Genomic DNA, 26,062 nt, shown 5'->3' with positions numbered 1-26,062 from the left:
TTAGTAGTTTCAGAAATTTCCAACACCTCCTGTAAGTCTGCATCGGGTCCACGATAGCTGACATGACTTTGTTCAGGTGTTCACTCTTCCTGCGCTGGTACGTTTTGGTTATGGAACTTCCGTGTTAGTAGTTTATATAGAACACCCCCCCCCCCCCCCCCCCCCCCGGTCCGCCCACTTGGGATGTCCCGTCACGTCAGATGTTCACAATCAAGCAGGTTATATTAATGTATAATAATAATAATAATAAACATGGAGCTCTACCAAAAAGAACACAAACAAGCAAACAAATAGATAAATAAAATGGTTTATATTTATGCTACTAAAATATCTCATTTTGTTTGTATTGATACTCGATTACCTGAATGTGTGTGTATGTTATCATTCGTCAATAACAATGATAATACAAAACAGCAATGATAATAAATTAAATTGGTTTGTGTTTGTGTGTATTCGCACTCCCACCTTTTAAAAAAAAATCTTATTTTGTTTGTGGTGATATCATTTACCTGAATGTTTGGATATCATCCCTCATCAATAATAATAATGAATAATAATAATTAAAGAAAAATAGTAATAATGGCGATGATGATGATTATAATTATTATTAAAAATAAAATGAAGAATTTTAATTTTAAAAGAATATTTCGGCTTTTATTCTGAAGACACACGACCCGGAAGTGTAAGGCGGTGACTTCCGCTACTCGGCTCACAGGCTGCCATTGCTAATGTGCTCATGCTAGCGAGGAAACCCGTTTTCATCCACCGATTCCGATGGCGAACAGAACCGTCAAAGATGCCAACAGCATACACGGGACCAACCCGCAGTACCTGGTAGAGAAAATCACGCGGACTCGAATCTACGAGTCTAAATACTGGAAGGAGGAGTGCTTCGGTCTGACCGGTGGGTAGCATGTTAGCATGCTAGCGAGCTAGCCATAGCTTCCCGTCGACTAATAACGCCAACAGCAAGCTAACGTTAACTCATTAAATTCACGTGAAATGTGGAGTAAATCTTTATCTCACGTTTACGGAAATAAATGTCACTTTCGCGGCATTTTACCGTGAAATATACTATTTAAAGCTGCCGTTTTTAAACCAGGACAGAGCTGCTAACAGCTAAACACGTTTGGAAACAGTAAATATAACAAGTGAAGCTAAGTAAAGTTAGTAACTGTTTATTTTGTCTCCCCAAAAGCTTAAACTTTAACTTTCCAGCTGACTATTTTCATAAAGCTGTTGATTATTTCCTCTGTTATTTAGTCATTGAGTTGTTTTTCTTGTATAAAACTTAAGAAAAATCTTAATTTATTGGATGAAAAGTCCAATAATTCAAGTAAGTAATTCATGTAAGTTATTACAGTACAAATCAGTGTTAGTCAGCATATTGTATTTTCTTTAACTTAAAACTGAACTACAAATGTGCAACTGAAATAAAATCATGACTGAACAAAGAGGGTTGACGAATAAATCTGAATATTTTTGCAGTAAATGCAATATCCTCAATCACTCTGTTTTTAAAAAAATAAAACCTAAAATGTGTCACGATATAATGTTAGAAATGAAGTATTGTGACACTACAATATTTTTTTTCCAGTGAAAATGAAAAGAGAGCAAGTGAAATCAATTCCCACTGAAATCATGACTTATAATATGTCAAAATAACGTTATTACATGTAAATAACTAATAATTTACATGTAATTTCTGTGCTAACATGAATTTGATATCATTATTACTGATGCAGACAGTCACTAAGCATCATTAATCATGTTATACATCATTCTGCTGTTTACACATATTCTGTAATCTCACAACTATGATGCTCAATTTCTTGTAGTTTAAATGCTCTTGTTTCAATTCTCACCTCTGATTATTGATTATAATGGCAATTGGTTGCGCAGCAGTGGAAGCGTAACATAACATAACATACATGAAACAATAGAATAAATAGAAAATCATGAGAACAGTCAGACAGGATGGATTTTGCTTCCTTGTAAAGCTGATTGTCGTACAGGTCCTGTAGGGTTTCTTGCCAGTTATTTTACATTACAGACATTAACCACCTTGTTGAGGATCTTTTTCTGCTTTACTTTGAGTGACGAGAACCAACAAATGAAGGAAAAGGTCGGCACAGGCTCAATAAAAGAGAGATAAAACATCAGTTTTGTTAGACAGAATAGACGCTGCTGCTGACTTTTCTTGTAAATTGTGTTAGTGTTACTCACAAATGTCAGTTTATTGTCTATTAAAGTTCCTAAATACTTATAGGACTCTACAATTTCTACATCCTGCCCATCGATCACTGTGCTGTCAGCGTCTAAAATCAATACACGTCCTTTGTTTTTGATACATTCAGTACTGTTGAACAGGCTCAGTACTGAAACCTCTCATGGTCCTGTGGTGGATTATTTTCTGAAGTGGTGCCAGGGTTTGATTTTATCTTTGAATGAATATATCACTGAGGAGGACATCTGAGGACAGATGCTCTTTAACTGAATCAGTTATTGTCATTATTCAGTACTTATCCTCTCGTGTGTATTTGTACGACTGTGTTCACGCAGGATGTTTGATTTTATTGCAAAATTGGCCTAAAATTTAACTAAAAGTGGCTCTAAAAAGTCTTAAATTCAGCTTCCTGATACATGCAGACACCTTTTGTGTCACTTTTCTCTGTTACAGTGAAAGAAATCTCACAATTACACGTCAGATAACAGCTTTGTGTCACCGGTGTGTGTGTTTGTGTGTTTTCTCTGCTTTACAGTGAGTGTTTATAATGAGATGTGTGTATGTGTGTGTGTTCCACAGCTGAGCTGGTTGTGGACAAAGCCATGGAGCTGAAGTACGTCGGTGGAGTTTACGGTGGGAACATCAAGCCCACCCCGTTCCTCTGCCTCACCCTGAAGCTGCTGCAGATTCAGCCCGAAAAGGACATCATCGTCGAGTTCATCAAAAACGAGGACTTCAAGTGAGTTTCAGTTTATCGAGGGAATAAAGACATTTCAGAAACACGCTAAAACCTGATAGTATGTACACTACTCACAAAAAGTTTGGGATATTTGGCTTTCAGGTGAAATTTCAGGATGAACCACCACCAATACATTTCCTGCTTCAGTTAGAATTGGTATTTAAACAGTCCTCCTCATCCTGCTGTTCACATTCTGACATCATGAGACCAAGACGACACCTAACAGTTGATCAGCAGCACCTCAACACTGGAGGCTTCAAACAGGAAGTCCTCAGACGGAGGTGTTCACTGAGCTTAGAGGGTCACAGAGTGTCATCAGGAGGTTGGAACAGTGATACAGAGACTGGAAGAGTCACAGAAAGGAGAGGAGTGGACGTCCTTTGGCCACATCCCAATTTTACCTTTACCCTCGTTTACCCTCCACTGTTGTTAGATTTTCTTTCAATAATTTGTTTAAGATGAAGAAACTACCAGTGCATGCTGATACTTAAATGTCCTACTTTCATGATATAATATCACTGTAGCATTCACTTTTTACATTTTCCATAAATTTCACCTGAAAGGCGAATATCCCTAACTTTTTGTGAACCCTGTAAATAGTAGTGATGGTAGATGAGGCCTCGTGAACCATTGCGGCACATGACCTAAACTGTATTGATAGTGTGTTACTGTTACTCATAGCGACACCTGCTGGATCGTAAACATTATTGCAGGCAACCTGGTTGAGAGACTCCACTGACCTACTGATTAAATGACCTAGTATACACACAATAATATTATTTGCATTTTATTATTTTATATCTTAATCTAAGTGTAAAATATCTTTATCTTTAAAATGTACGGTCAATAAGTAAAGTGAACGTGTGTCATAATGTGAAAATCAAAGTGAATTCTTCTTTTTTTTACAAATTTTCATTCAAAAAAACAAGTTTTTCCAGTGTCTTGGCCTTCGAAGGCACTGATGAAGCTGACGTGCATCAAAACTGTAGGGAAGCCGGAAGAGACGCATCCCGTTGATAGATGCGCTTCCTTATAAACACAGTTTGGCGACTCAGTGACAGACGAAACAGCATCGGCATCGGTCACGTGACTTTTTCTGAACGGGGTTTCGCTCTGTGAGCTCGACACATGCGCCGATGCATCGGTGTTGCTGGACCCATCACTAGTAAATAGTACTGTTTGTATAAATGAGATCTGCTCACTCATCTCACCACACACACTCTCTGCTCTCTCTCCTCTCTGTTTCACCAGGTATGTCCGTTTGCTCGGAGCGATGTACATGAGGCTGACGGGCACCGCCGTGGACTGCTACAAATACCTGGAGCCGCTCTACAACGACTACAGGAAGATCAAGGGTCAGAACAGAAACGGCGGTGAGTCTTAAAGGCCGATGGGGTCGTTTTGAGCGTCTCCGAGCCTACTACTGCTCAGACTGCTGCGCCTCGCATGCGTGTGGCGTCCACACAGACGGCGTGTTGATAACAGTCATAAATAATCAATTATTTCACATCATTTCATTATAAATGTCACATAAAAAGATAATAATAAGAACAAATGAAGGGGTCCTGTCCCTTTTACTTTGAAAGGGAGGCAGGAAGTGTTTATTTAAGAAATATATACATGTATTGTTTCCATGTATGTGTTTATATATATATATATATATCCTGATCTGTGTGGCTGCTCCAACCTGTTAACACGCAAAAAAAACAGATTTGTGTCCGTAGTGTAACACAGCAACAAAAAATCAGCGTCAAAGTCGTTGTTTTGCACCACGAGCTTCCTGTTCATTATCACCTGAGTGCTGTGTGCGTTGTATCTGGAGGATTTTACGGGAGTAACACAGTAATTACTCCAATCAGCTCAACAGGCCTTTATTTTAGTGTGAAGGCGGAGTTTTGTTAAACTTTCACAGGCTTTTATTGTGAAACATTTGCACGGCCGTGTCACCTGTGTGTTACTGCAGGAGGGACGTGTTCCCGTTTTAAATCGATCTGAAATAAAACCTTCAGACTTCGCTCTTGGTGTCGTACGGACGTGTTTCAAGTTGATTAAATGAAGTTAAGAGCGTTAAGTGATTAAAAATATAATCATTATACCGTTCTAATATAATATTTTTTAAAAAATTGATAGTTTTGATCTCCTTCATGTAGGTTTGTTTTTTGTGTTTTTCTTTTCTTTAACCTTTTTTATTTTCTTTACTACAATCAGAATATAAGAAAGAGAATCAGTTGCATGTCCTCGGCGAGCTGCTTCGTGTTGTTCATGTGTTCACTTAATGAAAATAAAGTAGAGCGGACCGCTGTGACCGACCCGTGACGCTCGGCCTGAATAACAGCAGAGCTTTTGTGGCTCTCTTTTAACCCGGCTGCATCGCTGTGGTAACTGATGCTGCACATCCTAACATGCACCAGAGGAGGTTTTACCTGCAGGCTTGTGGTGCTCCCGGAGGTTTCTCTTTTCCCACTGGGTTTTTTGAGTTTTTCCTTCCCGAAGAAGGAGGGTCATAAAGGGCAGGTGATGCCTCGGACTGATCCATCGGACTGATCCACCGGACTGATCCATTGGCCTCATCGACTGCTGGACTCTTTATTAGATTGTTTGTTCACTTACACTTCTTGTTTATTTCAGTGAACTCTGTAAAGCACTGTGAGACACTCTGTTGTGATATTGGGCTACACAAATAAATTGAATTGAATTGAAATTGTCGAGCTGCTACAGTAGCACGAACTGCAGCATCCCGTTGCCACGGCGACCTGGACAGCATCCAGGTGGGGATTCGGCCTATTCAGCCCACGGTGCAGCGCTTGACACGCATTTTTCCCACCAGGCATTAGGAATTCTTTGGATTGTGGCTTCCTCCCACGATCCAAAGCCACACAGGTTTAGGTTAATTGGTGACTCTGAAGTTGCCCGTAGGTGTGAGAGCGAGCGGTTGTCTGTCTCTGTGTGTCGGCCCTGTGATTGGCTGGCGACCAAAGTCAGCTGGGATTGGCTCCAGCTCCCCCTGACGGATCGGATAAGCGTCATAGATGATGGATTATCGAATCCTTAATCTTGAATCTTTCAGTCGTGGCTCTGAAGTGCAGAGTTTGGTCTTAACCTGCTCTTAAGTGATGGTAGATGAGGCCTCGTGAACCGTTGCGGCACCTAAACTGTGTTGGTACTGTGTTACTGTTACCCATAGCGACACCTGCTGGATCGTAAACATTATTGCAGGCAACCTGGTTGAGAGACTCCACTGACAAACTGATTAAAAGACCTAGTATATACACAATAATATTATTTGTATTTTATTATTTTATATCTTAATCTAAGTGTAAAATATCTTTATCTTCATGAATTCATTCAAAAAAACAAGTTTTTCCAGTGTCTTGGCATTCAATCGATTCAGTTTCTTGGAGGCAAATTCTCCAGCTTTGGAGAACTCCCATAAAAACGGTGGGATACCGACACGGGGTTTCGCTCTGTGAGCTCGACACATGCGCCGAAGCATCGGTGTTGCTGGACCCATCACTACTGCTCTTTAATTAATGAATTAGTGCTCTGACAGTTGTGAATAACACAACAACATCGAGTTAAAGTCCGTCGGTCTTTTTGAGCCACGACATGATTCACGTTTTCCTTTTTTCCTGTTTCAGAGTTTGAGTTGATGCACGTGGACGAGTTCATCGACGGGCTGCTTCACGCGGAGAGGATGTGTGACATCATTCTGCCCCGCCTCCAGGTACAGCCCCATCATCATCATCATCATCATCATCATCATCATCGCACGCCGCTCGACTCAGGCGTCCACGCCGCTGACATCTGTGTGTGTGTGTGTGTGTTACAGAAGAGACACGTCCTGGAGGAGGCTGAGATGTTGGACCCTCGTATCAGCGCTCTGGAGGAAGATCTGGATGAGGTGGAGAGCAGTGAAGAAGAAGACGAGGAAGAAGAGAAGGTAAAAACAGACAGACGGCGGTTTAACAAAGAGGGAGGGTGCGCTGGGTCTTGGGTTTGAATCCCACATCAGGTCCGATCAATGAGTAGGGAAGTGATCCAGGAAGTAGAGATGTACTCATATATTCCCTGCAGAGACTCCTAGAGACATTTTTGAGAAAGAACAGCAGCAGAGCCGTAGATTTGCACAACAGAAATGAATGGAGTTTGGTCTAGACCTGCTCTTTATCACAATCAGAAGTCCTTTAATAATCCCAGGGCGAAATTGCTGTCACACACAGCTCCAAAAGAAGAAGAATAAACGTCAAACACAAGAGTAAAAATATAAATATATACAGTGCTTAACAAATTAAACATTGTATTATTATTTATTAGGCAAAAAACAAAGTGGAACAACTAAATAGTCCTTCTTCACATGTTTGAACCAGAAATCTTAATATCTAGTTTGACCTCCCTGATTGTTTTCATGGACTTTTCCACCGTCTCTTTTGTTATTGAGCTCCAAATAGTTCCCAGCTGTTCCCACAGACTGGACTCTGACTTGTCCAGTCCATCAGTTCCTCTACTCCAGATTCCTTTTCCGTCATTTCAGATCCATCATTGTGATTAAAGAGCTGCACATACTGGAGGGTTAACCATCACAGGAACTAAAGAAATATTCTGGTATTTTAGGGCAGGGAGGCAAACACCTTCCACTGGGTGGAGGTCTGATACATTTGTTAAGCTCTGTAAATAAAGACTGATTGATTGATTGATTGATTGATTGATTGAATTGAGGCAGCAGCAGATTCAGTTTTCTGTGAGTCTCTTTAAGGAGCCTGTGTGGTGATATGAAATCAGTTTTCCACCTCGAAATGATCAAATACAGATTCAAATACAAAGTGCCTGAAGGTGTGGAGGCAAAACGGGTTTAAATAATCTGGAAAACGACCAAAACGGCTCCATTTTATTTGAAGAACAGGACACACGTGGCACAGATTGGTGTTTTTAATAACTCATTCAATTCAATTCAACTTTATTGTCTGTTCAGGTGAAAACAGAAATTTTTCTTTTGTCACGGCTCTAAAAACAAGGTTTAAAAACCCACATTCAGGCATTAAAACAAAAAAAAAACACCCCCACACATCAAAAAACACAGAACAGCAGGTGAAACGAACATCGACTGAGAAACGCTGATTGTTGTGGGGTTTTCTTAAATGTTATTTTTTCCCGCCTGCAGCCGGAGAGACTCCAGACGCCCGAACCCCACAGACGCAGTTACCGTGACAACGACAGACCCCGGCGCTCTCCGTCACCTCGCTACAGACGCAGCCGCTCGCCCCGACGGTGTGTGTGCTTCACCCGCCCTTCAGTTTGTGTCTGAGAGTAGAAAGTGTTTACGAGCGTTAATCACTTCCTGTGTGTGTTTTCCCCTCCAGGAGGAGCCGATCCCCGAAGAGGAGAAGGTAGGTGTTTTGTTTTTTTTTCTATTTGCTGAAATCGTCTTGTGAATTTATCCGCCGCGGCTTCCTCCTCTCATGGTCGTCCTTTTTTATTTTTGTTGTTGCACGCTCGCAGCCCGTCGCCGCGGAGAGACCGCCATCGCAGCAAGAGCCCCCGCCGCCATCGCAGCCGCTCCAGAGACCGACGCCACCGCTCCAAATCTCCAGGTAACCACACGGAATAAAACTCTGACTGCATTAATGTAATAAATCGCCGTCTGTCTGAGTATTTTGCTGCTTAGATGAATAAATAAATCAAAGAGCGCCGAGCTGATTGAGTGTAAACAGTTTACCACAGCTGTGAGGTGCTGGAAAACCCTGGAAAGTGCTTGAAGTGGTGTAAGAACCCTGAATCTGGAGCTTATTTTAGGAAAGGTGTGTCTAAATGAAGCTCCTGGGACGTTATTTTATTCTTTCTGTATGATTTAATTTTCTTTTTTTCTTATTTATGTATTTGATGATTTGTTGTTCCTTTATTTTGAAGGTCACCACAGAAGCCACAGACATCGCAGCCACTCGAAGTCCCCGGAGAGGTGAGGGACGCTCCGACACTTCTGAATTATTATTAGTCCTTTTTTTTCTCTATTGTTTCTACAAAATTACGTCAAAGCCAAAGTTACTAAAAAATGTCTAAACCAGGGTTCCCACAGTCGGAAAAACCTGGAAAAAGTCATGGGACTGCATCATCCTGCTTTATGAGCCCTGGAAAAGTCAGATTTAGTAAAATCCTTCAAAGTTTTGTGCTGTGACGGTAGATTTTTTCAGAGGCATCTTTAATATATATTGATTATTACAGCACATTTATTGTGATTGTTAATGTGCAACTTACTTATTTTACATAAATATTTTGATAAAAAATAAACATTTTTCTCTTCCTCATCAATAACAGAAAATTATCTTAATGCTATTTTAATGATTTTTCTTTTTTCTTTTAATTTTATGTTTAATTTAATTTGTTTATTTGCTATTGACATTTACAATACATTTATTTTTATCTTTTTTAAATGTATTTTTTATTATTGTTTTATGTAATGTGACCTCTAAAGTGGAAAGGTTTGGAAATGAAACTGAGGAAGTTCTGCTGAAAACTTTATTTTATTTGGACTGAAAATACAAAACTTAAAGTCGCTTCAATCAGGGAGACAATTTTTAAATATTAACATGTCCTTTGTTTTCTCGCCAATGCTGCTTTAAAAGTCTTTTGTGTCTCTCCAGTCGAGTTATTATTAATTATCACATGTGAATTTATTTATTGAATTATTTGCATTTGACCTCATTTTGTTTCTTTCACACTGCAGGAGTTCAAAAAAGAGCCACAAGAAGAGTCGAAGAGGAAACGAGTGATTTTACCTTTTCTTTTTTTAAATATCTTTTCTTTTTTCTTTTTTACCTCCAAACCTTCAGAGATCTTGTAAAAAAAATCCTCCGTGTCTTCAGATATTATTTGGTTCATTGTTGGTTTGTTTTTGAAGCGTAAAAACTAGAAAATGAGTTTCACACACGTGACGTTTGATATTTGTCAGAAATAAAGATCCTGTTTCATCAGTCGTCTGGTTTTGGAGGTCTGATTGATCGATTGATTGAAATACGGAACAATAGATATAATGCAGAAGCATATAAAGAGAAAGAATATTTCATGTTACATGATCTGATTTAAAGGACCATGCCACTCTTTCTGAATCATGTCTTTAAAAGCAGACGTAATTGGTTGTAGATAAATCTTTTTTTTTAAATATCCTTTTATTAGCTCATGTTCTAACTGAATATTTTTTATTTTTTCAGCTCAAATCATTTTTACTATTATTATTACTGCAGCTCAACATTTCCCCTAGAGTGAATTCTGTTCTTATTTAAACAGGAACAATAATAAGAAACACTGCGGTTACAGGTGAGTTAAGAAAACAACGTCTGATCAAAATCTATGTTAACGACATCTAATCTTGTGCTCAGTGGATGTCATTTAAAGGACCAGGCTGCTCATATTGCTAATAACGATTCAGTCTCATACAAATTAAGCATTTAAATCAAATATATACACTTTTGGATATCAGAAAGACGAGCCGTAGCCACAGCAGATCAGTCCAAACAGAATTTATTCATTATTATCAGGTTTATTTTTCAGCTTCAGGGTGAGAAAAGGCCAAAAACAATAAAGAAAACCTCTGATGAAAAACACCAGCTAGATTTCCTGACAGATGAAAACAAAAACACAGCTCTGACCAAAAAACACAAAAGGGATTAAAAGAAAAAGGCTTCTCACACGGTTTACAATCATCACTCTAGAAAGCAGCTGATCCTAAGTAAGCTCAAAGACACGAGGTGGCGCAGCAGCGAGTCGGTCTCAGCGGGGCTTCGACCAATCAGCAGCAGCCTCCACCTGCAACTCAGAGCACTGGACAAAAATAAACCAGGACAGGGCGAAAGCAGCAACAAGACCTAAACAAGGAAGAAAGGCAGGAAGCAGCTCCTTTTTTTTTTTTTTCTTCTTATCTTCCTGCCAAGTTTGAGCACAAATCATGTGACGAGCACTGTGGCTGCAGTGCTCAGAGCAGTTTATTATCGCTAATCATGCAGACATTTATGTTATCTTTGTTCCACAAGGTCCATAAATCTTTACCTAATGTGTATCTAATTAAATGAATTTTTTGTGGTGGATTTAGAGCCAGTGCTGCTGAAGTCACTGTGGCTCCGGCAGGTTTTCCAGAAACAAACGTATCTCGCTGCACCTCCGGTTCCTCCCTCTGTCTCTGATCCTCTTCAGAGCTGCGATGCTGTTATCACGGAAGAAGGACTGTTGCGGTATCACTGCCGCCTTCATGTGATATCTTACCGACCCGTCGCGGTCGCCCCGGTCGAAGTTCAAATACTTTGCGTAGCTGTTGTACAGCATCTGCTTGTCTGCAGCTTCCAGGTCACTTCTTAGCAGCAGGTCCTGGTATATCTGCCCAGCTTCACCCTTGCTGTGGTTTGACTTTGCGTAAATATTTGCCAGGTCTACTCTCTTCACCAGAGAAGAATGAGGGTAAAGAGCAATCACCTCCTTGTAGAGGCTGATCGCTCGGTCGATCTTGCGTTGGTTTGGGGGTCCGTCTCTGGAAAAAACGATCTTCCACTTGTAGCAAAGTGCCACACATCTCTTCAGATAACGGACATCTGGATGGTTTTTCAGAGCCTCCTCTGCCAAATCAATGGCCTCGTCGACAGACACATGCTGTCTGTAAAGCCTGAGCACTGCTTTCATGCCGCTGTAGCTGCTGACGGGGTTCCTCAAAACCTTTGTGGCTAATTCACGGGCTTCGTCTTTGTCAATTCTTTCTCCTCTCTTAGCACGCTGCTCGAGGTCGTGAACACAGAGGTACAAGTTCTCTGGATCCTGTTCTCTGGCGATTCTCATCTTCTCCAAGATGTCGTCGTCCAGCCCTGCCTCACTGTGCTTCGCAGCGTTCACTATCCCGATGACTTGGCTGGTGCGCCACTGCACCATGTCCGGCTGCATCCTGATGGCTCTATCAAAGTAATCTGCAGCGAGCTGCTTCTTTTCTGCACTGAACTTCATCAGGGTCCAGGCCTTCTCAGCGTAGACCTCTGGATGGAGCTCGTCCTGGGATGGAGGCGGGTGTTTACTCATCAGGGCGTCGACCTTTGACAGGTAAGCCTGACTCTCTGCTTCTTCTCCCAGGTGATGGTGCAGCCAAGCCAGGTTCCCATAGTTCACCACCAACCAGGGACCCTCATCTGCTCCTCTTGTCTGGCTGAAGGCCTCTGCAGCCTTGTTGAAGAAGCTCCGGGCATCTTCGGTGCACCCCAGCTTGTACTGGATGAACCCCTGCAGGTTGTAAATGTGACCCAGCCAGCTGTTTCCCTCCTCGGTGCCGATGTCCTCCAGCTTGTCCATGAGACGTAAAAGTCTGGCCCTGCTGGAGTCCAGATCCCAGGTGAAGTGGCACTGCAGGGCCCCCAGTTTGGACTTCAGGGCGGTTTGACTCTGAGCAGCACTGATGGAGAGTGAAAGGAACAAATGTTAAAACACATCATCAGTAGCTTCACACTCGCTAGCTTGGTTATTAGCTAGTACAGGTGGGGACTGACAGTTTAAAAACTCCTGCAGATTAAAATGTTTGTGGTGGATTGAGGTGTTTGGGTGTTTTGGCGATATATATATATATATATATATATATATATAAGGAACACAACAGTGAATTAATATCTTTTAAGTTCAGGTTTTGTGGTGATTTCACTGTTTGACAGAAATCAGCCTCCAGCATGAAGACGTGGACATGCTCCATGTTTGTTACAGCAGCGACGGGAAAACTTCCCCGGCGGTTCTGGAACGTTCCTTCGCTCCGTTCTAGAACTCAGTGGAATTCCAAAACGCTCCAGACGGAAGTGGAGCCGTGGCGGTGGAACGCTGCCCCGATGACGTCACAACGTTCTCTCCCCTTCACTGTCCGAGACAGTTCTTCTTTTTTCTTTAATTATTGGTTTGAAGTTTAAAAAAGGAACAACCAAAAACAGACTTTTTTTCAGTTGTCCTCATTTAAAAAAACAAAAAACAGATTTACGTGTTTTTCTTTTTTTTTTCTTTTTATTCTAAATTAATTACGGATGATCCGATGATACGCGGACCGCAGGGAACATTAAAAAAAAAAAGACAGCAGAAATATTAAAACCCCTAAAAGAAAGGGAGAAAACTTGGAATAAAGAGCGAAAGGAGAGAATGAAAGCTGCTCACCTCATCCTCCAGCTGTTTCCTCTCAGTAGTTTTCCAGAAACGAGTCAGTGAAGCTGGTTTCTGCTGCAGATGCTCGGACTGATGTGATGCTCGGACTGATGTGATGCTCAGACTGATGTGATGCTCAGACTGTCGCTCTTATTTATGTGTTTGGGGTGAACAGATGACTTTCGTTTCCCAGGAACAGAAACTTACAGACTCACGCCGTCTGAAAATAGCAGAAACATGATGAGGCAGTTTTTCCTGTAGGGTGGTGGTGGTGTGTTACACAATATTTGAGTAACACTCAAATTCCTTCTTTCCCCTGTAATTAGCAACACATATAATAGTCATTTCCAAGAAACTTAGCAGAAATCACACAATAAAGAAGATTTCTGTAATTATATTTAATAGTATTGTGTTTAAGTGAGACACAGCGTGACAAACTGTGTGCATACAGTTGTACTGTGATAATATTCAGTTAATACATCAAAATAACTGTTAATACAGAGTGAATTATGTTCTTATATCACCTTAAAATACAGAAAAAAAGAAAAGAAAAATCACCACAAAGTAATAAACAGAATATAACAATATAATAATAATAATAGTGCATTGTATTTGTAGTGCACTTTACATTAGCAAAGGGGGGGGGGGGGGGGGGGGGGGGCGCTATCGTGGCTGCACTGGTGGATTTTGGGGGGGGGGGTGTTATCGTGGCTGCACTGGTGGATTGTGGGTGGGGGTGGGTTGTATTCTGGCAGGGACAGGGAACCAATGGAGGGAACGTAGGACTGGTGTGTTTTTTGTCAGTAGTCTGGCAGCACTGTTCTGGATGGACTGGAGCTTCTGGAGGTTTTTGTTTTAAATGCCAAAGAGGAGTGAATCCAGGAGTCCAGCCTGGATGAGATAAAGGACAATTGCAATGTTTTTGAGATGAGGAAATGAGGTTTTCCACAGGTGTTTAATGTGGGGGTCAAACCAGACACCAAGTTTGGTGACAGCAGAGGAGAGTGGGATGTCATGACCAGAAAAGGTTATGATTGTTATGACTGGAGCTGCCAACTAATATGGCCTCAGTTTTGGAGCTGTTGAGTTGAAGAAAGTTCTGGTTCATCCGATGCCCTTATCACCTCCAGGCAGAGGGTGATTGAGGAAAGTGATGATGGGGGCGAGGTGGATGGTGAAGTAGACGTGGGGTCAGGGTCCATTTTTATGTAAAGTTGGGTGTCGTCAGCGTAGCAGTGGAAGAATATTCCATAGCGGCTGATGACCTGGCCAAGGGGAAGCATGTACAGTGTGAAGAGCGTGGTGCCACAAGGACAGACCCTTGTGGCACCCTGCAAGTGGTCGATGGTGTCAAAGGCTGCAGACAGATTGAGGAGGACGAGGAGGGAGGGTGAGCCGGCGTCTGCTGCCATCAGCAGGTCATTGGTGACCCTGATCGCAGCTGTTTCAGTGGAGTGAGCAGGCCGGAACCCAGACTGAAACTTTTCAAACAGGTGGTTTGATTTGAGGTGATTATAAGGTAACAACTTTTCCAGAACCTTTGAAAGGAAATGGAGGTTTGCCATGGGTCTATAATTTGTGAGGATCTCTGGGTCGAGGATGGGTTTTTTCAGTAGTGGCTCCATTGTGGCAATTTTCAGTGGGGATGGAATAGAGCCGGACTGGAGGGACTGATTGATCAAGGTGATGATCAAAGGGACAAAAGTGGAGATGTTTGTGTTCTGTACCTACTCCACCTCACAAGTCTGCTGAGCCACAGTTTGGGACCTCCCAGCCTCTCTGCTCCTTCCTCCCTGTCTCCTAGCAGGAGATTCTGGAAGATGAAGCCCACCATGTGCGCCCTTGACCCCTTTCCCTTTGCTCTGGTCAAAACAGAGTCAGAGTTCGGGGGGGGTTTGTGGCCTGAGGAGATGGTGAACTGTGGAGAAGAGCTGCTTGGAGTTGCCTGGGCTGCTCCGGACGATGTTGGAGATGGCAGAGAGACGGCCATATGGTCAGAAACACCCAGGTTGTACACTAGAAGGTTGCTGGGAGGGGCGGAGTCAGTGATGAAGTGGTCCAGAGTATGTGGGGGACGTCAACATGCTGTCTGAGGTTAAAGCAGTCCAAAAGATGGAAGTATTCTGCTGCTTAACGGCAGGAAGGGGAGTTGACGTGGATGTTCATCATGATGTTTACAGATGTGGGACAGAATGTAGATAGTAGGTTGGATAAGTCTGGAATGAAGTTTGGATTAGGTTTAAATAGATGAGAATAAATGTTTTACGACATTTCTATGCACTACTAGCATGCACTACTACAGGTTTAAGAAGTAATCTCTACAATACAATTTCCACAAATAATTTCATGCACTTTTCGCTAATGTGATTGTAATCAAATTAATGTCACTGAGTAGGTACAGATTCTTTTAGGTGATGGAAACCCTTTTTTCAGGACTGCAGCTCTTTCAGGCTCTCCAGAAACTCCTCCATTTATTCATGCTGGATCCTGCTTCTTTTTTTAATCTGTTCCAGGATTCTGATGCTGTTCTCACGGCAGAAGGACTGGTATGGAATCGCTGCCGCCTTCTTGTGATATTGCATTGACTTGTTGCGGTCGTGTCGATCAAACATTAAATAGTTTGCATAGTTGTTGTACAGCATCTGCTTGTCTGAAGCTTCCAGATCACTTTCTTCCAGCAGTTCCTGGAATATCTGCTCAGCTTCACCCTGACTGTGGTTTGACTTTGCGTAAATTTTTGCCAGCTCGATTTTCTTCAGAAATGAAGAATGAGGGTAAAGAGCAATCACCTCCTTGTAGAGGCCGATCGCTCGGTCGATCATGCTTTGGTTCAGGCGTTCGTCACATGGAAAAACGATCTTCCACTTGTAGCAAAGTGCCACAGATCTCTTCAGATAACGTACATCTGGATGTCTTCTCAGAGCCTCCTCTGCCAAATCAATGGCCTTGTCGACAGATATATACTTTCTGTAAATCCACAATATTGTGTTCATGCCACTGTAGCTGCTAACGGGATTTCTCAAAACCTTTCTGGCTAACTCGCGCACTTCGTCTTCATCAATTCTTTTTTCTTTCTTGGCACGCTGCTCGAGGTAGTGAGCAGCGAGGTACAAGTTCTCCGGATCCTGTTTTGTGGCGATTCTCATTTTCTCCTAGATGTCATCCTCCAGCCCTGCATTGCTTTCGTTGTAGGAATGCAACAATCCTATGACTAGGCTGATACGCCACTGCACCATGTCCGGCTGCATCCTGATGGCTTTCTCGAAGTAATCTGCAGCGAGCTGCTTCTTTTCTGCACTGAACTTCATCAGGGTCCAGGCCTTCTTGTTTGTGTTGTTGTGTATTACACAAGTATTGTGCTGGATCCAAACTAACCCTTTAAAACATGCAAGAAATACAATAACACAAACTAACTGATTGAGACAGAAGTAAAATGGCAACTCCTGTGTAAAATCCCTGTTTTAGTGAATGTAGTCTGGTGTGTGTGCTGTTTGTGGTTAAACCAAAAGGATCTTCCAGGTCTCTCTCTGTAGGGATCCTTTCCATGATGCTGTCACACACTTAGAATAACACTCTGAGCCTGTCAGTGGATCAAACAAGCTCTTTTAGTGGACCTACTGTGATCAGGTGCAGTTGTCCCAAAGGATAGCTGGGTGATGCTGATGTGTGTATGAATCTTTGACCACCATCTTCTTCTACACTTTCCAAGCTACATCGACCAACAATCACAGACTTAAACTATCATTGTGTTCATCAGTTATCACAGTTTTTGTTTTCTTTATATGGCCCCAATAAAGTTTTAAATTATAATTTAACCTTCACTTGGGTTTACAGTCAGCTTTTAGGGAAATTCCTTCTTTCCCCTGTAATTAGCACCACATTTAATAGTTATTTCTAAGAAACTTATCGGAAATCTCAGACATAAAGCATTGCTTCTTTCAAAAAACACGATAAAGAAGATTTCTGTAATTATATTTAATTGTCTTGTGTATAAATGAGACACAGCGTGACAAACTATGTGTGCATACAGTCGTACTGTGATAATATTCAGGTTAATACATCAAAATAACTGCTAAATAACAAATGAGTTTGATTGTTCAAAGCTCACAGAAATACACATTTAATACTGAGTGAATTACGTTCTTGTATCACCATAAAATACAGAAAAAAGAAAAGAAAATCAACACAAAGTAATAAACGGAATATAACAATATAACAATAATAATATATTGTATTATTATACATAACGGGGGCGTTATCGTGGATGCACTGGTGGATTGTGGGTAAGGGTGGGTTGTATTCTGGCAGGGACAGGGAGCCAATGGAGGGAACGCAGGACTGGTGTGATGTGGTCGTGTTGTTTGGTTTTTGTCAGTAGTCTGGCAGCACTGTTCTGGATGGACTGGAGCTTCAAGAGGTTTTTGTTTTAAATACCAAAGAGGAGTGAATTGCAGAAGTCCAGCGTGGGTTGGAGAAAGTTCTGGTTCATCCAAGCCTTTATCTCCTCCAGGCAGAGGTTGAGCGAGGAAAGTGATGATGGGGGCAAGGTGGATGGTGAAGCAGACGAGGGGTGAGGGTCCATTTTTATGTAAAGTTGGGTGTCGTCAGCGTAGCAGTGGAAGAATATTCCATAGCGGCTGATGACCTGGCCAAGGGGAAGCATGTACAGTGTGAAGAGGGTGGGGCCAAGGACCGACCCTTGTGGCACCCCGCAGGTGACAGTTTGAGTCCTTGATTTGGCTTCAACGATGGAGATATATTCAGTCCTGTTAGTGAGGTAGGACTGGAACCGGCCAAGAGCGGTGTCACAGAGTCCAATGGTGTGGCGGAGGCAGTTGAGGGGGATGTTGTGGTCGACGGTGTCAAAGGCCACAGACAGTTCGAGGAGGACGAGGAGGGAGGTTGAGCCGGCGTCTGCTGCCATCAGCAGGTCATTGGTGACCCTGATTGAGCGGCTTCAGTGGCTCTTTCAGGCTCTCCAGAAACTCCTCCATTTATTCATGCTGGATCCTGCTTCTTTTTTTAATCTTCTCCAGGATTTTGATGCTGTTCTCACGGCAGAAGGACTGGTACGGAATCTCTGCAGCCTTCTTGTGATATTGTATTGACTTGTTGTGGTCATGTCGATCAAACATTAAATAGTTTGCGTAGTTGTTGTACAGCATCTGCTTGTCTGAAGCTTCCAGATCACTTTCTTCCAGCAGTTCCTGGTATATCTGCTCAGCTTCACCCTGACTGTGGTTTGACTTTGCGTAAATATTAGCCAGCTGGATCTTCTTCAGAAATGAAGAATGAGAGTAAAGAGCAATGACCTCCTTGTAGAGCCCGATCGCTCGGTCGATCGTGCTTTGGTTTGGGTGACAGTCTTTGACATAAATGATCTTCCACCTGTAGCAAAGTGCCACACATCTCTTCAGATAACGTACATCTGGATGTCTTCTCAGAGCCTCCTCTGCCAAATCAATGGCCTCGTCGACAGATATATGCCTTTTGTAAACCCACAATATTGCGTTCATGCCGCTGTAGCTGCTGACGGGATTCCTCAAAACCTTTCTGGCTAACTCGCGCACTTCGTCTTCATCAATTCTTTTTTCTTTCTTGGCACGCTGCTCGAGGTAGTGAACAGCCAGGTACATGTTCTCCGGATCCTGATTTGTGGCGAATCTCATTTTCTCCAAGGTGTCATCATCCAGCCCTACGTTGCTTTTTCTGTAGGAATGCAACAATCCTATGACTTGGCTGTTACGCCACTGCACCTTGTCCGGCTGCATCCTGATGGCTTTCTCGAAGTAATATGTAGCGAGCTGCTTCTTTTCTGCGCTGAACTTCATCAGAGTCCAGGCCTTTTCAGCGTAGACCTCTGGATGGAGCTCGTCCTGGGATGGAGGCGGGTGTTTACTCATCAGGGCGTCGACCTTTGACAGGTAAGCCTGACTCTCTGCTTCTTCTCCCAGGTGATGGTGCAGCCAAGCCAGATTCCCATAGTTCACCACCAACCAGGGACCCTCATCTGCTCCTCTTGTCTGGCTGAAGGCCTCTGCAGCCTTGTTGAAGAAGCTCCGGGCGTCTTCGGTGCACCCCAGCTTGTACTGGATGAACCCCTGCAGGTTGTAAATGTGACCCAGCCAGCTGTTTCCCTCCTCGGTGCCGATGTCCTCCAGCTTGTCCATGAGATGTAAAAGTCTGGCCCTGCTGAAGTCCAGATCCCAGGTGAAGTGGCACTGCAGGGCCCCCAGTTTGGACTCCAGGGCAGTTTGACTCTGAGCAGCACTAATGGAGAGTGAAAGGAACAAATGTTAAAACGCATCATCAGTAGCTTCACATTCGCTAGCTAGGTTATTTACTACTCATATCATCTCTACGTCCGTTTCCCTGCTGCATGTGAGTGAATTACTGCACAATAAATGTCAGTGTAAGGACGGAGAGAGCGACCTTTTCTTTAAAGGAGAGGGTTGTTCTTTATTTGGGGTTCTACTAGATTGGTCAGCTCCCACACGACTAAATATTATTACAATACACAAATATCAGTACAGGTGGGGACTGACAAACCAGTTTAAAAAGTCCTGCAGATTAAAATGTTTGTGGTGGATTGAGATTTGGGGGTTTTGGTGTCTCCAGGCGACGGGACAGTGATCACTAACATCTCCACAGGCAGGAAATAAAGTGCTCTGTTGGTAAGAATGACTTCAATTAATGTGACACTGCTCTTTTAATTCATTAGAGCTGCCGGCCCAGCCCCCCCCATCATTATTAAGTCAGAGTGCAAAAAGCTGTGGGAGGCCGATAATGGTCATAATATATATATAAGCTCCTACAGACACAGGGGCCCACAACAGTGAATTAATATCTTTTAAGTTCAAGTTTTGTGGTGATTTCACTGTGTTTGACAGAAATCAGCCTCCAGCACTTGTGGAAATGTTGCTTCCAGCCACGGAAGTGACTCAGTTTCCGGTGTTGGAGCTCCTGTTGGCTTCAGGACATCTGGGAAGGACTCCTGCATGAAGACGTGGACATGCTCCATGTTTGTTACAGCAGCTACGAGAAAGCTTCCCTGGCGGTTCTGGAACGTTCCTTCGCTCCGTTTTAGAACTTTGCGGAATTCCAGAACGCTCCGGACGGAAGTGGAGCCGCGGCGCTGGAACGCTGCCCCGATGACGTCACGATGTTCTCTCCCCTTGATTGTCCGCCTCAAATCAGAGTTTTTTTTTTTTTTTTTTTAATTATTGTTTTGAAGTTTAAACAAGGAACAACCAAAAAACAGACTTTTTTTCAGTTGTCCTCATTTAAAAAAAACAAAAAACAGATTGACGTGTTTTTGTTTTTTTTAATTCCAAATGAATTCTGGATGATCCCGGACCGCGGGGAACATTTTAAAAAAACAATACAGCGGAAATATAGAAACCCCTCATAGACAGAGAGGAAAGAGCGACAGGATGAAATGAAGACAATGATAAGGAGAGAATATGCTGCTCACCTCATCCTCCAGCTGTTTCCTCTCAGTAGTTTTCTAGGAACGAGTCAGTGGTTTCTGCTGCTGGTGTGTCGCTCGGACTGATGTGTCGCTCTTAATTGTGTGTGGGGTCAACTGAGGACTTTCGTTTTGGCAGGAACAGAAACTTTCAACCTCACGCCGTCTGAAACCAGCAGAAACATGATAAGACCGTTCTTTACAGCAGGATGGTGGGTTTCTTTATATTTCTCCAATAAAGTTTTCACTAATAATTTAACCTTCACTTGGGTTTACAGTCCGCTTTTAGGGAAATTCCTTCTTTCCCCTGTAATTAGCACCACATTTAATAGTCATTTCCAAGAAACTTATCAGAAATCACACGATAAAGAAGATTTCTGTAATTATATTTAATAGTATTGTGTTTAGACAGCGTGACAAACTGTGTGCATACAGTCGTACTGTGATAATATTCAGTTAAGACATCAAAATAACTGCTAAATAACAAATGAGTTTGATTGTTCAAAGCTCAGAGAAAAGCACATTTAATAGAGTGAATTATGTTCTTTTATCCCCTTAAAATATAGAAAAAAAAAGAAAATCAACACAACAGGGAAGCAATAAAGAGAATATAACAGAATATAAGTATAACCTGCCAAAAATACTCTGTATTTCACCGAGTAATGAGCATTTTTACAGTGTATAAAGCTGTTTTAATGTAAATCACTACAGCGCTGTAAAAAGTGGCGTCCTGACAGTTTCAATGCTGCTATATTATATTATATTATATTATATTATATTATATTACTGGCTGTACAAAACATGAGGCTCATTACTCTGTGAAAAAGGCAGTAAAATTCAGCGTGTTAGTGGGATTTTACTGCGTATAAATCAGCCTTTTAATGTTGATCACTGGAGCACCATGAGAAGAGGTGAGTTTTACAGGTTTTATGGGTTTTACGGCATCCTGACAGTTTGAACGCAGCTTTTTACAGCATTATTTTAGCCAAGTGGCCCATCAGGTAAGAATAATCCACCAAAGACCCCACTTGATGTGCCATATTTTATAAAGTAATGAGCCCTTTAGTAAGTTCAAAGTTCACATCAGTGGCGTTTTTGGTGGATTTTTTTTCTTACAGTATATAAAGCAGCACTTTAATGTCAATCATAAACAAATGTGTGACAACAGGTGGCGCCCTGACAGCAGTGTTTTAATGTTAATAACTAGAGTGCCATGAAAACAGACGGGTTTTACAACATTTCTACGATTTAAAAATAGCGTTTAACATTTCACACTGTAAAAAACAGACTCCTGAAAGTCAGAGTGAAGCTTTTTACAGCACTTTTTTGGCAAACAGAGCAAGAAACTTGGCAATAATTGTCTTTTTCTGCAGGTTTAAAAGGTAATCTCTACAATACAATTTCCACAAATCATTTCATGCACTTTTCTCTGATTCTTTTAGGTGATGGAAACCCTTTTTTCAGGACTGCGGCTCTTTCAGGCTCTTCAGAAACTCCTCCATTTCTTCATACTGGATCCTGCTTCTCTCTTTAATCTGCTCCAGGATTTTGATGCTGCTGTCACGGAAGAACGACTGGTAGGGAATCTTTGCAGCCTCCTTGTGATATTGTATTGACTTGTTGCGGTCGTGTCGATTAAAATTTAAATAGTTTGCGTAGTTGTTGAACAGCATCTGCTTGTCTGAAGTTTCCAGATCACTTTGTTCCAGCAGTTCCTGGTATATCTGCTCAGCTTCACCCTGACTGTGGTTTGACTTTGCGTAAATATTGGCCAGCTCGATTTTCTTCAGAATTGAAGAATGAGGGTAAAGAGCAATGACCTCCTTGTAGAGGCCGATCGCTCTGTCGATCATGCTTTGGTTTGGGCGACGGTCTTTGACATGAATGATCTTCCACTTGTAGCAAAGTGCCACAGATCTCTTCAGATAACGGTCATCTGGATGTCTTCTCAGAGCCTCCTCTGCCAAATCAATGGCCTCGTCGACAGATATATACTTTCTGTAAATCCATAATATTGCGTTCATGCCGCTGTAACTGCTGATGGGATTTCTCGAAACCTTTCTGGCTAACTCACGCACTTCGTCTTCATCAATTCTGTTTTCTTTCTTGGCACGCTGCTCGAGGTAGTGAGCAGCGAGGTACAAGTTCTCCGGATCCTCTTCCTTGAGGATTCTCATTTTCTCCAAGATGTCGTCATCCAGCCCTGCGTTGCTCTCGTTGTAGGAATGCACTAATCCTATGACTTGGCTGATACGCCACTGCACCATGTCCGGCTGCATCTTGATGGCTCTATCAAAGTAATCTGTAGCGAGCTGCTTCTTTTCTGCGCTGAACTTCATCAGGGTCCAGGCCTTCTCAGCGTAGACCTCTGGATGGATCTCGTCCTGGGATGGAGGCGGGTGTTTACTCATCAGGGCGTCGACCTTTGACAGGTAAGCCTGACTCTCTGCTTCTTCTCCCAGGTGATGGTACAGCCAAGCCAGGTTCCCATAGTTCACCACCAACCAGGGACCCTCATCTGCTCCTCTTGTCTGGCTGAAGGCCTCTGCAGCCTTGTTGAAGAAGCTCTGGGCGTCTTCGGTGCACCCCAGTTTGTACTGGATGAACCCCTGCAGGTTGTAAATGTGACCCAGCCAGCTGTTTCCCTCCTCGGTGCCGATGTCCTCCAGCTTGTCCATGAGACGTAAAAGTCTGGTCCTGCTGGAGTCCAGATCCCAGGTGAAGTGGCACTGCAGGGCCCCCAGTTTGGACTTCGGGGCGGTTTGACTCTGAGCAGCACTGATGGAGAGTGAAAGGAACAAATGTTAAAACACATCAGCAGCAGCTTCGTACGACACCCTGTGTGATAACCACTGTGGAGGAAGGAACATAGAGATGGCAGCAACAACATAAGGAGCGAAAAAACTAAGACTCATTGCTAAAAGCAGCTGCTGATCTGGCCAATGATGAACCTGCACAGGTAACTGAGAGGCTGGTGGTGGGAGATGGGAAGCCGACTATTAATTCGACCAAGTTGGCAACTCAGTTGTCCAACCTAGCAAACGACTGGATTGGCAACTGGTCATTAATGTCACTTTTCATACTGAGTTTGCTAAAAAAACGACTGTTTTCTAATTCCTGCTGAGAATTTAGTCCTTTAATCCTGGATATAATCATTTGGTGAAAGTGGGCTGATGTCCTAATGTGACCTTTGACGTTTAGGTTTGGATCTACTAGATCTACCAGTCATAAAAAGTTGGGTTAAAGGTCAGAAGGTAAAGCTGGTGAAGAAGGAAGGAACAACTGAGAAACAGGAGGCCAAAGGAAAGAATCAAGAAGCAAAAAAGGGAAAGGGAGTGGAGCCATAATGAGCGTGAAAGTGAAATCTAAAACACTGAATGAGGGAGTGATTGGATGAGGAATGTAATGAGGTGTTGTCACACAAGTTATTTTCAACGAAGTCGGCGACACAAAGCCACAAACTGACGCCTGACACTTGTTTAACTGGTCTCAATGTTTGTCAGCACTCCAGTGACACGGTGAAGCGTCGACCAATCATATATTTCTATTAAACCGTTGCCGTTAGCCAACTCCCTGTCCTATTTAACCATAATGTTTTATTTACCAACACTAGCAAAAAAACCCTCTGCAGCTTGGCAGAAGGAGGCAGAAGGAGGCAGCCTACAGCAGCAGACACGTTCATGTAAACGTACATTTTTAAATCACAATGGTAAGTCGTGCTGGTGTGTTATTTAGCTAGCTGACACTATGCTAGTTAATGCTAGCTTCTCTGTATTGCTACTAAATCCTGTTAACTAGCTATTAAAGATAACCGTAAGTTAATGAAAAAGGAAAAGGAGGAAAAGAAGGAGGAGGAGAGGACAGTATGTAAGGAAGGATGGAAGGAAAAAGAAAGAAATGAGCGAGACAGGAGAACAACAACATGTCTAGCTTGTTTTCAAACCAGCCTATTGAATCAGATGGAGTGATGAAGGACAGAATACTGGAAGAGAAAAGGAGAGAAAGAAGGAAGAAATGAATAAAGAACCTCCACCAATATTTCTCTTTAACACCAAAAGAGAGGAAGTAAAAATGGTATTTCATTCATTAAATTAAAACAAACTGAATTCCTGCCAATGTTGGAGGAAACTTTCAGTAATAATCACTAAGAAATGTTAAAAGAGAGAAGACTGCTTACATAACAACTGGGAATACAACTTGGATTTCATTGTGCAACCCAGTGTTAGAGCAATAAATGAATTGTACATTGTACCTTGTAAATCCCTTTTAAAGGGAAGTAGGAAGACATTAAATAAATCTTAATGATCATTATTTACTTCTACAATGAAATTAAGTGGAGAATAAGATGCTCACCTCATAATTCTGCTGTTTCTTTCACTCAATGTTCCCTAAATGTCAGTCAGTGGGGCTGGATTTTGCTCCTGGATTTAGCTGGATCCTGAAACTGGAGATTAAATTATCTAAATGTTCACGCAGAAGTCAAGATTAACTTTTGTTTAACAAATCTAAGAAGCGAACAGGAGGACTGGAGGCGAAGTTTAGCAGCTGCAGGAGCTCCTCTTTCGACCCTCAGAGAGACGAGAGGACATATAAAAGAAAGTTAAAGAGAGTAACAGAAAAAAGAAAAAGTCTATTTCCTGGTGACTTTTGACCCAAGCGAACAGACTTCGCTCGAACAAACGAGAAGCGAACAGACGCGAGTTCGCTGCAGCGCGGTTGATCGCAGACGAAGTCAAACAGCTGCAGGAGCTCCTCTTCATCGACGTCCAGAGAGACGCTGCGAAACACGAGAGAAAGTGGGAGAAAATAACTGATAAAATAACTGGAAAAAACTCCACGTCCTGGTGAGTTTTGAGCAAAGCGAACAGATTTCGCTTCCTCCTTTTGCTCACTTACTTTTACTTCTGAGGAATAGAAACCTACAGCAACTTTTGACTTTCAAACTGAGTAAAAAACGAAACCAACGTGACTTCATCAAATGTTTAAATCCTTAAATTTTATCTGAAGTCAGAAAATACTTTTTCTTCCCAACTCTTCTTGTAGCTATAATATCACATTTATCCATACAGTGAATAAAGTGTTATTCGTACATCAGTGTCTACTTTTTCTGCTTTTCTACACTTGTAATGTTGTTTCATTTGTAATACTGTACTTGAATATCATTGATAAGTTTCTGTGTAATGATATTAGGATTATAAGTAAATTTAAATACACTCAAATGTAGATTTTCTTTAAAAGTGACTATGATATGATGTGATATAATATAATATGATATAATATAATATAAAAGTTATATCAGAAAAAAGGAAAAAAGATAAATGAAGGACATAAATACACTAAAACATAAATCCTCCCTAAATACAGATATAAGATGAATAAAATAATTAAAATATATGCATTTTATAAAGTACATATAAGTCATTTAAATATGAAAACAGAACACGAGCTATAAATTGTATGGAAAACATATGAATAAACTGGTGTGTGT

The 26,062-nt window shown here is 42.0% G+C and overlaps 5 protein-coding genes across 6 annotated transcripts; 1 reads left to right on the top strand and 4 right to left on the bottom strand.

The window, feature by feature from the left end:
- Positions 1-718: 718 nt before the first annotated feature.
- On the top strand, positions 719-9,931 carry prpf38a (pre-mRNA processing factor 38A). The gene is made up of 10 exons (XM_070832461.1): positions 719-904; positions 2,807-2,966; positions 4,218-4,339; positions 6,605-6,690; positions 6,796-6,906; positions 8,125-8,231; positions 8,324-8,350; positions 8,463-8,554; positions 8,871-8,919; positions 9,685-9,931. The coding sequence occupies exons 1-10, from the start codon at positions 775-777 to the stop codon at positions 9,728-9,730; spliced, it is 930 nt and encodes a 309-aa protein (XP_070688562.1). The 5' UTR covers positions 719-774; the 3' UTR covers positions 9,731-9,931.
- Positions 9,932-10,462: 531 nt separating this feature from the next.
- LOC139202233 (interferon-induced protein with tetratricopeptide repeats 1-like) lies at positions 10,463-13,217 on the bottom strand. Its single transcript, XM_070831613.1, has 2 exons — positions 13,119-13,217; positions 10,463-12,381 (listed from the first exon to the last, which is right to left on the bottom strand). Exons 1-2 carry the CDS (start codon positions 13,121-13,123, stop codon positions 11,064-11,066), a joined length of 1,323 nt encoding a protein of 440 aa, XP_070687714.1. The 5' UTR covers positions 13,124-13,217; the 3' UTR covers positions 10,463-11,063.
- Positions 13,218-15,577: 2,360 nt separating this feature from the next.
- Positions 15,578-16,425, bottom strand: LOC139203282 (interferon-induced protein with tetratricopeptide repeats 1-like). Its single transcript, XM_070832975.1, has one exon. It carries the CDS (start codon positions 16,250-16,252, stop codon positions 15,578-15,580), a length of 675 nt encoding a protein of 224 aa, XP_070689076.1. The 5' UTR covers positions 16,253-16,425.
- Positions 16,426-17,133: 708 nt separating this feature from the next.
- On the bottom strand, positions 17,134-20,624 carry LOC139203079 (interferon-induced protein with tetratricopeptide repeats 1B-like). The gene is made up of 2 exons (XM_070832732.1): positions 20,581-20,624; positions 17,134-19,376 (listed from the first exon to the last, which is right to left on the bottom strand). Exons 1-2 carry the CDS (start codon positions 20,583-20,585, stop codon positions 18,101-18,103), a joined length of 1,281 nt encoding a protein of 426 aa, XP_070688833.1. The 5' UTR covers positions 20,586-20,624; the 3' UTR covers positions 17,134-18,100.
- Positions 20,625-20,958: 334 nt separating this feature from the next.
- On the bottom strand, positions 20,959-25,189 carry LOC139202232 (interferon-induced protein with tetratricopeptide repeats 1-like). 2 transcript variants are annotated; one of them, XR_011584355.1, is made up of 3 exons: positions 24,928-25,189; positions 21,591-23,352; positions 20,959-21,390 (listed from the first exon to the last, which is right to left on the bottom strand). XR_011584355.1 is itself a non-coding variant. In XM_070831612.1 (2 exons), exons 1-2 carry the CDS (start codon positions 24,930-24,932, stop codon positions 22,035-22,037), a joined length of 1,323 nt encoding a protein of 440 aa, XP_070687713.1. In that variant the 5' UTR covers positions 24,933-25,189; the 3' UTR covers positions 20,959-22,034. The 2 variants fall into 2 exon arrangements, 1 of the variants encoding a protein (XP_070687713.1); XM_070831612.1 differs by having other exon boundaries at positions 20,959-23,352.
- Positions 25,190-26,062: the final 873 nt, after the last annotated feature.

Source organism: Pempheris klunzingeri, chromosome 6, assembly GCF_042242105.1.
Source record: "Pempheris klunzingeri isolate RE-2024b chromosome 6, fPemKlu1.hap1, whole genome shotgun sequence".
Taxonomy (NCBI): domain Eukaryota; kingdom Metazoa; phylum Chordata; class Actinopteri; order Acropomatiformes; family Pempheridae; genus Pempheris; species Pempheris klunzingeri.
Note: the sequence above shows the minus strand (reverse complement) of the source record. Positions and strands in the feature narration are given on the sequence as shown.

Excerpts from the sequence above, each read along its gene's own strand:
- prpf38a (XM_070832461.1), top strand. The coding sequence starts at position 775 with ATGGCGAACAGAACCGTCAAAGATGCCAACAGCATACACGGGACCAAC. Across the intron at positions 905-2,806 it reads GGAGTGCTTCGGTCTGACCG|CTGAGCTGGTTGTGGACAAA; the intron begins GTGGGTAGCATG and ends TGTGTTCCACAG. Across the intron at positions 2,967-4,217 it reads ATCAAAAACGAGGACTTCAA|GTATGTCCGTTTGCTCGGAG; the intron begins GTGAGTTTCAGT and ends CTGTTTCACCAG.
- LOC139203282 (XM_070832975.1), bottom strand. The coding sequence starts at position 16,252 with ATGAGAATCGCCACAAAACAGGATCCGGAGAACTTGTACCTCGCTGCT.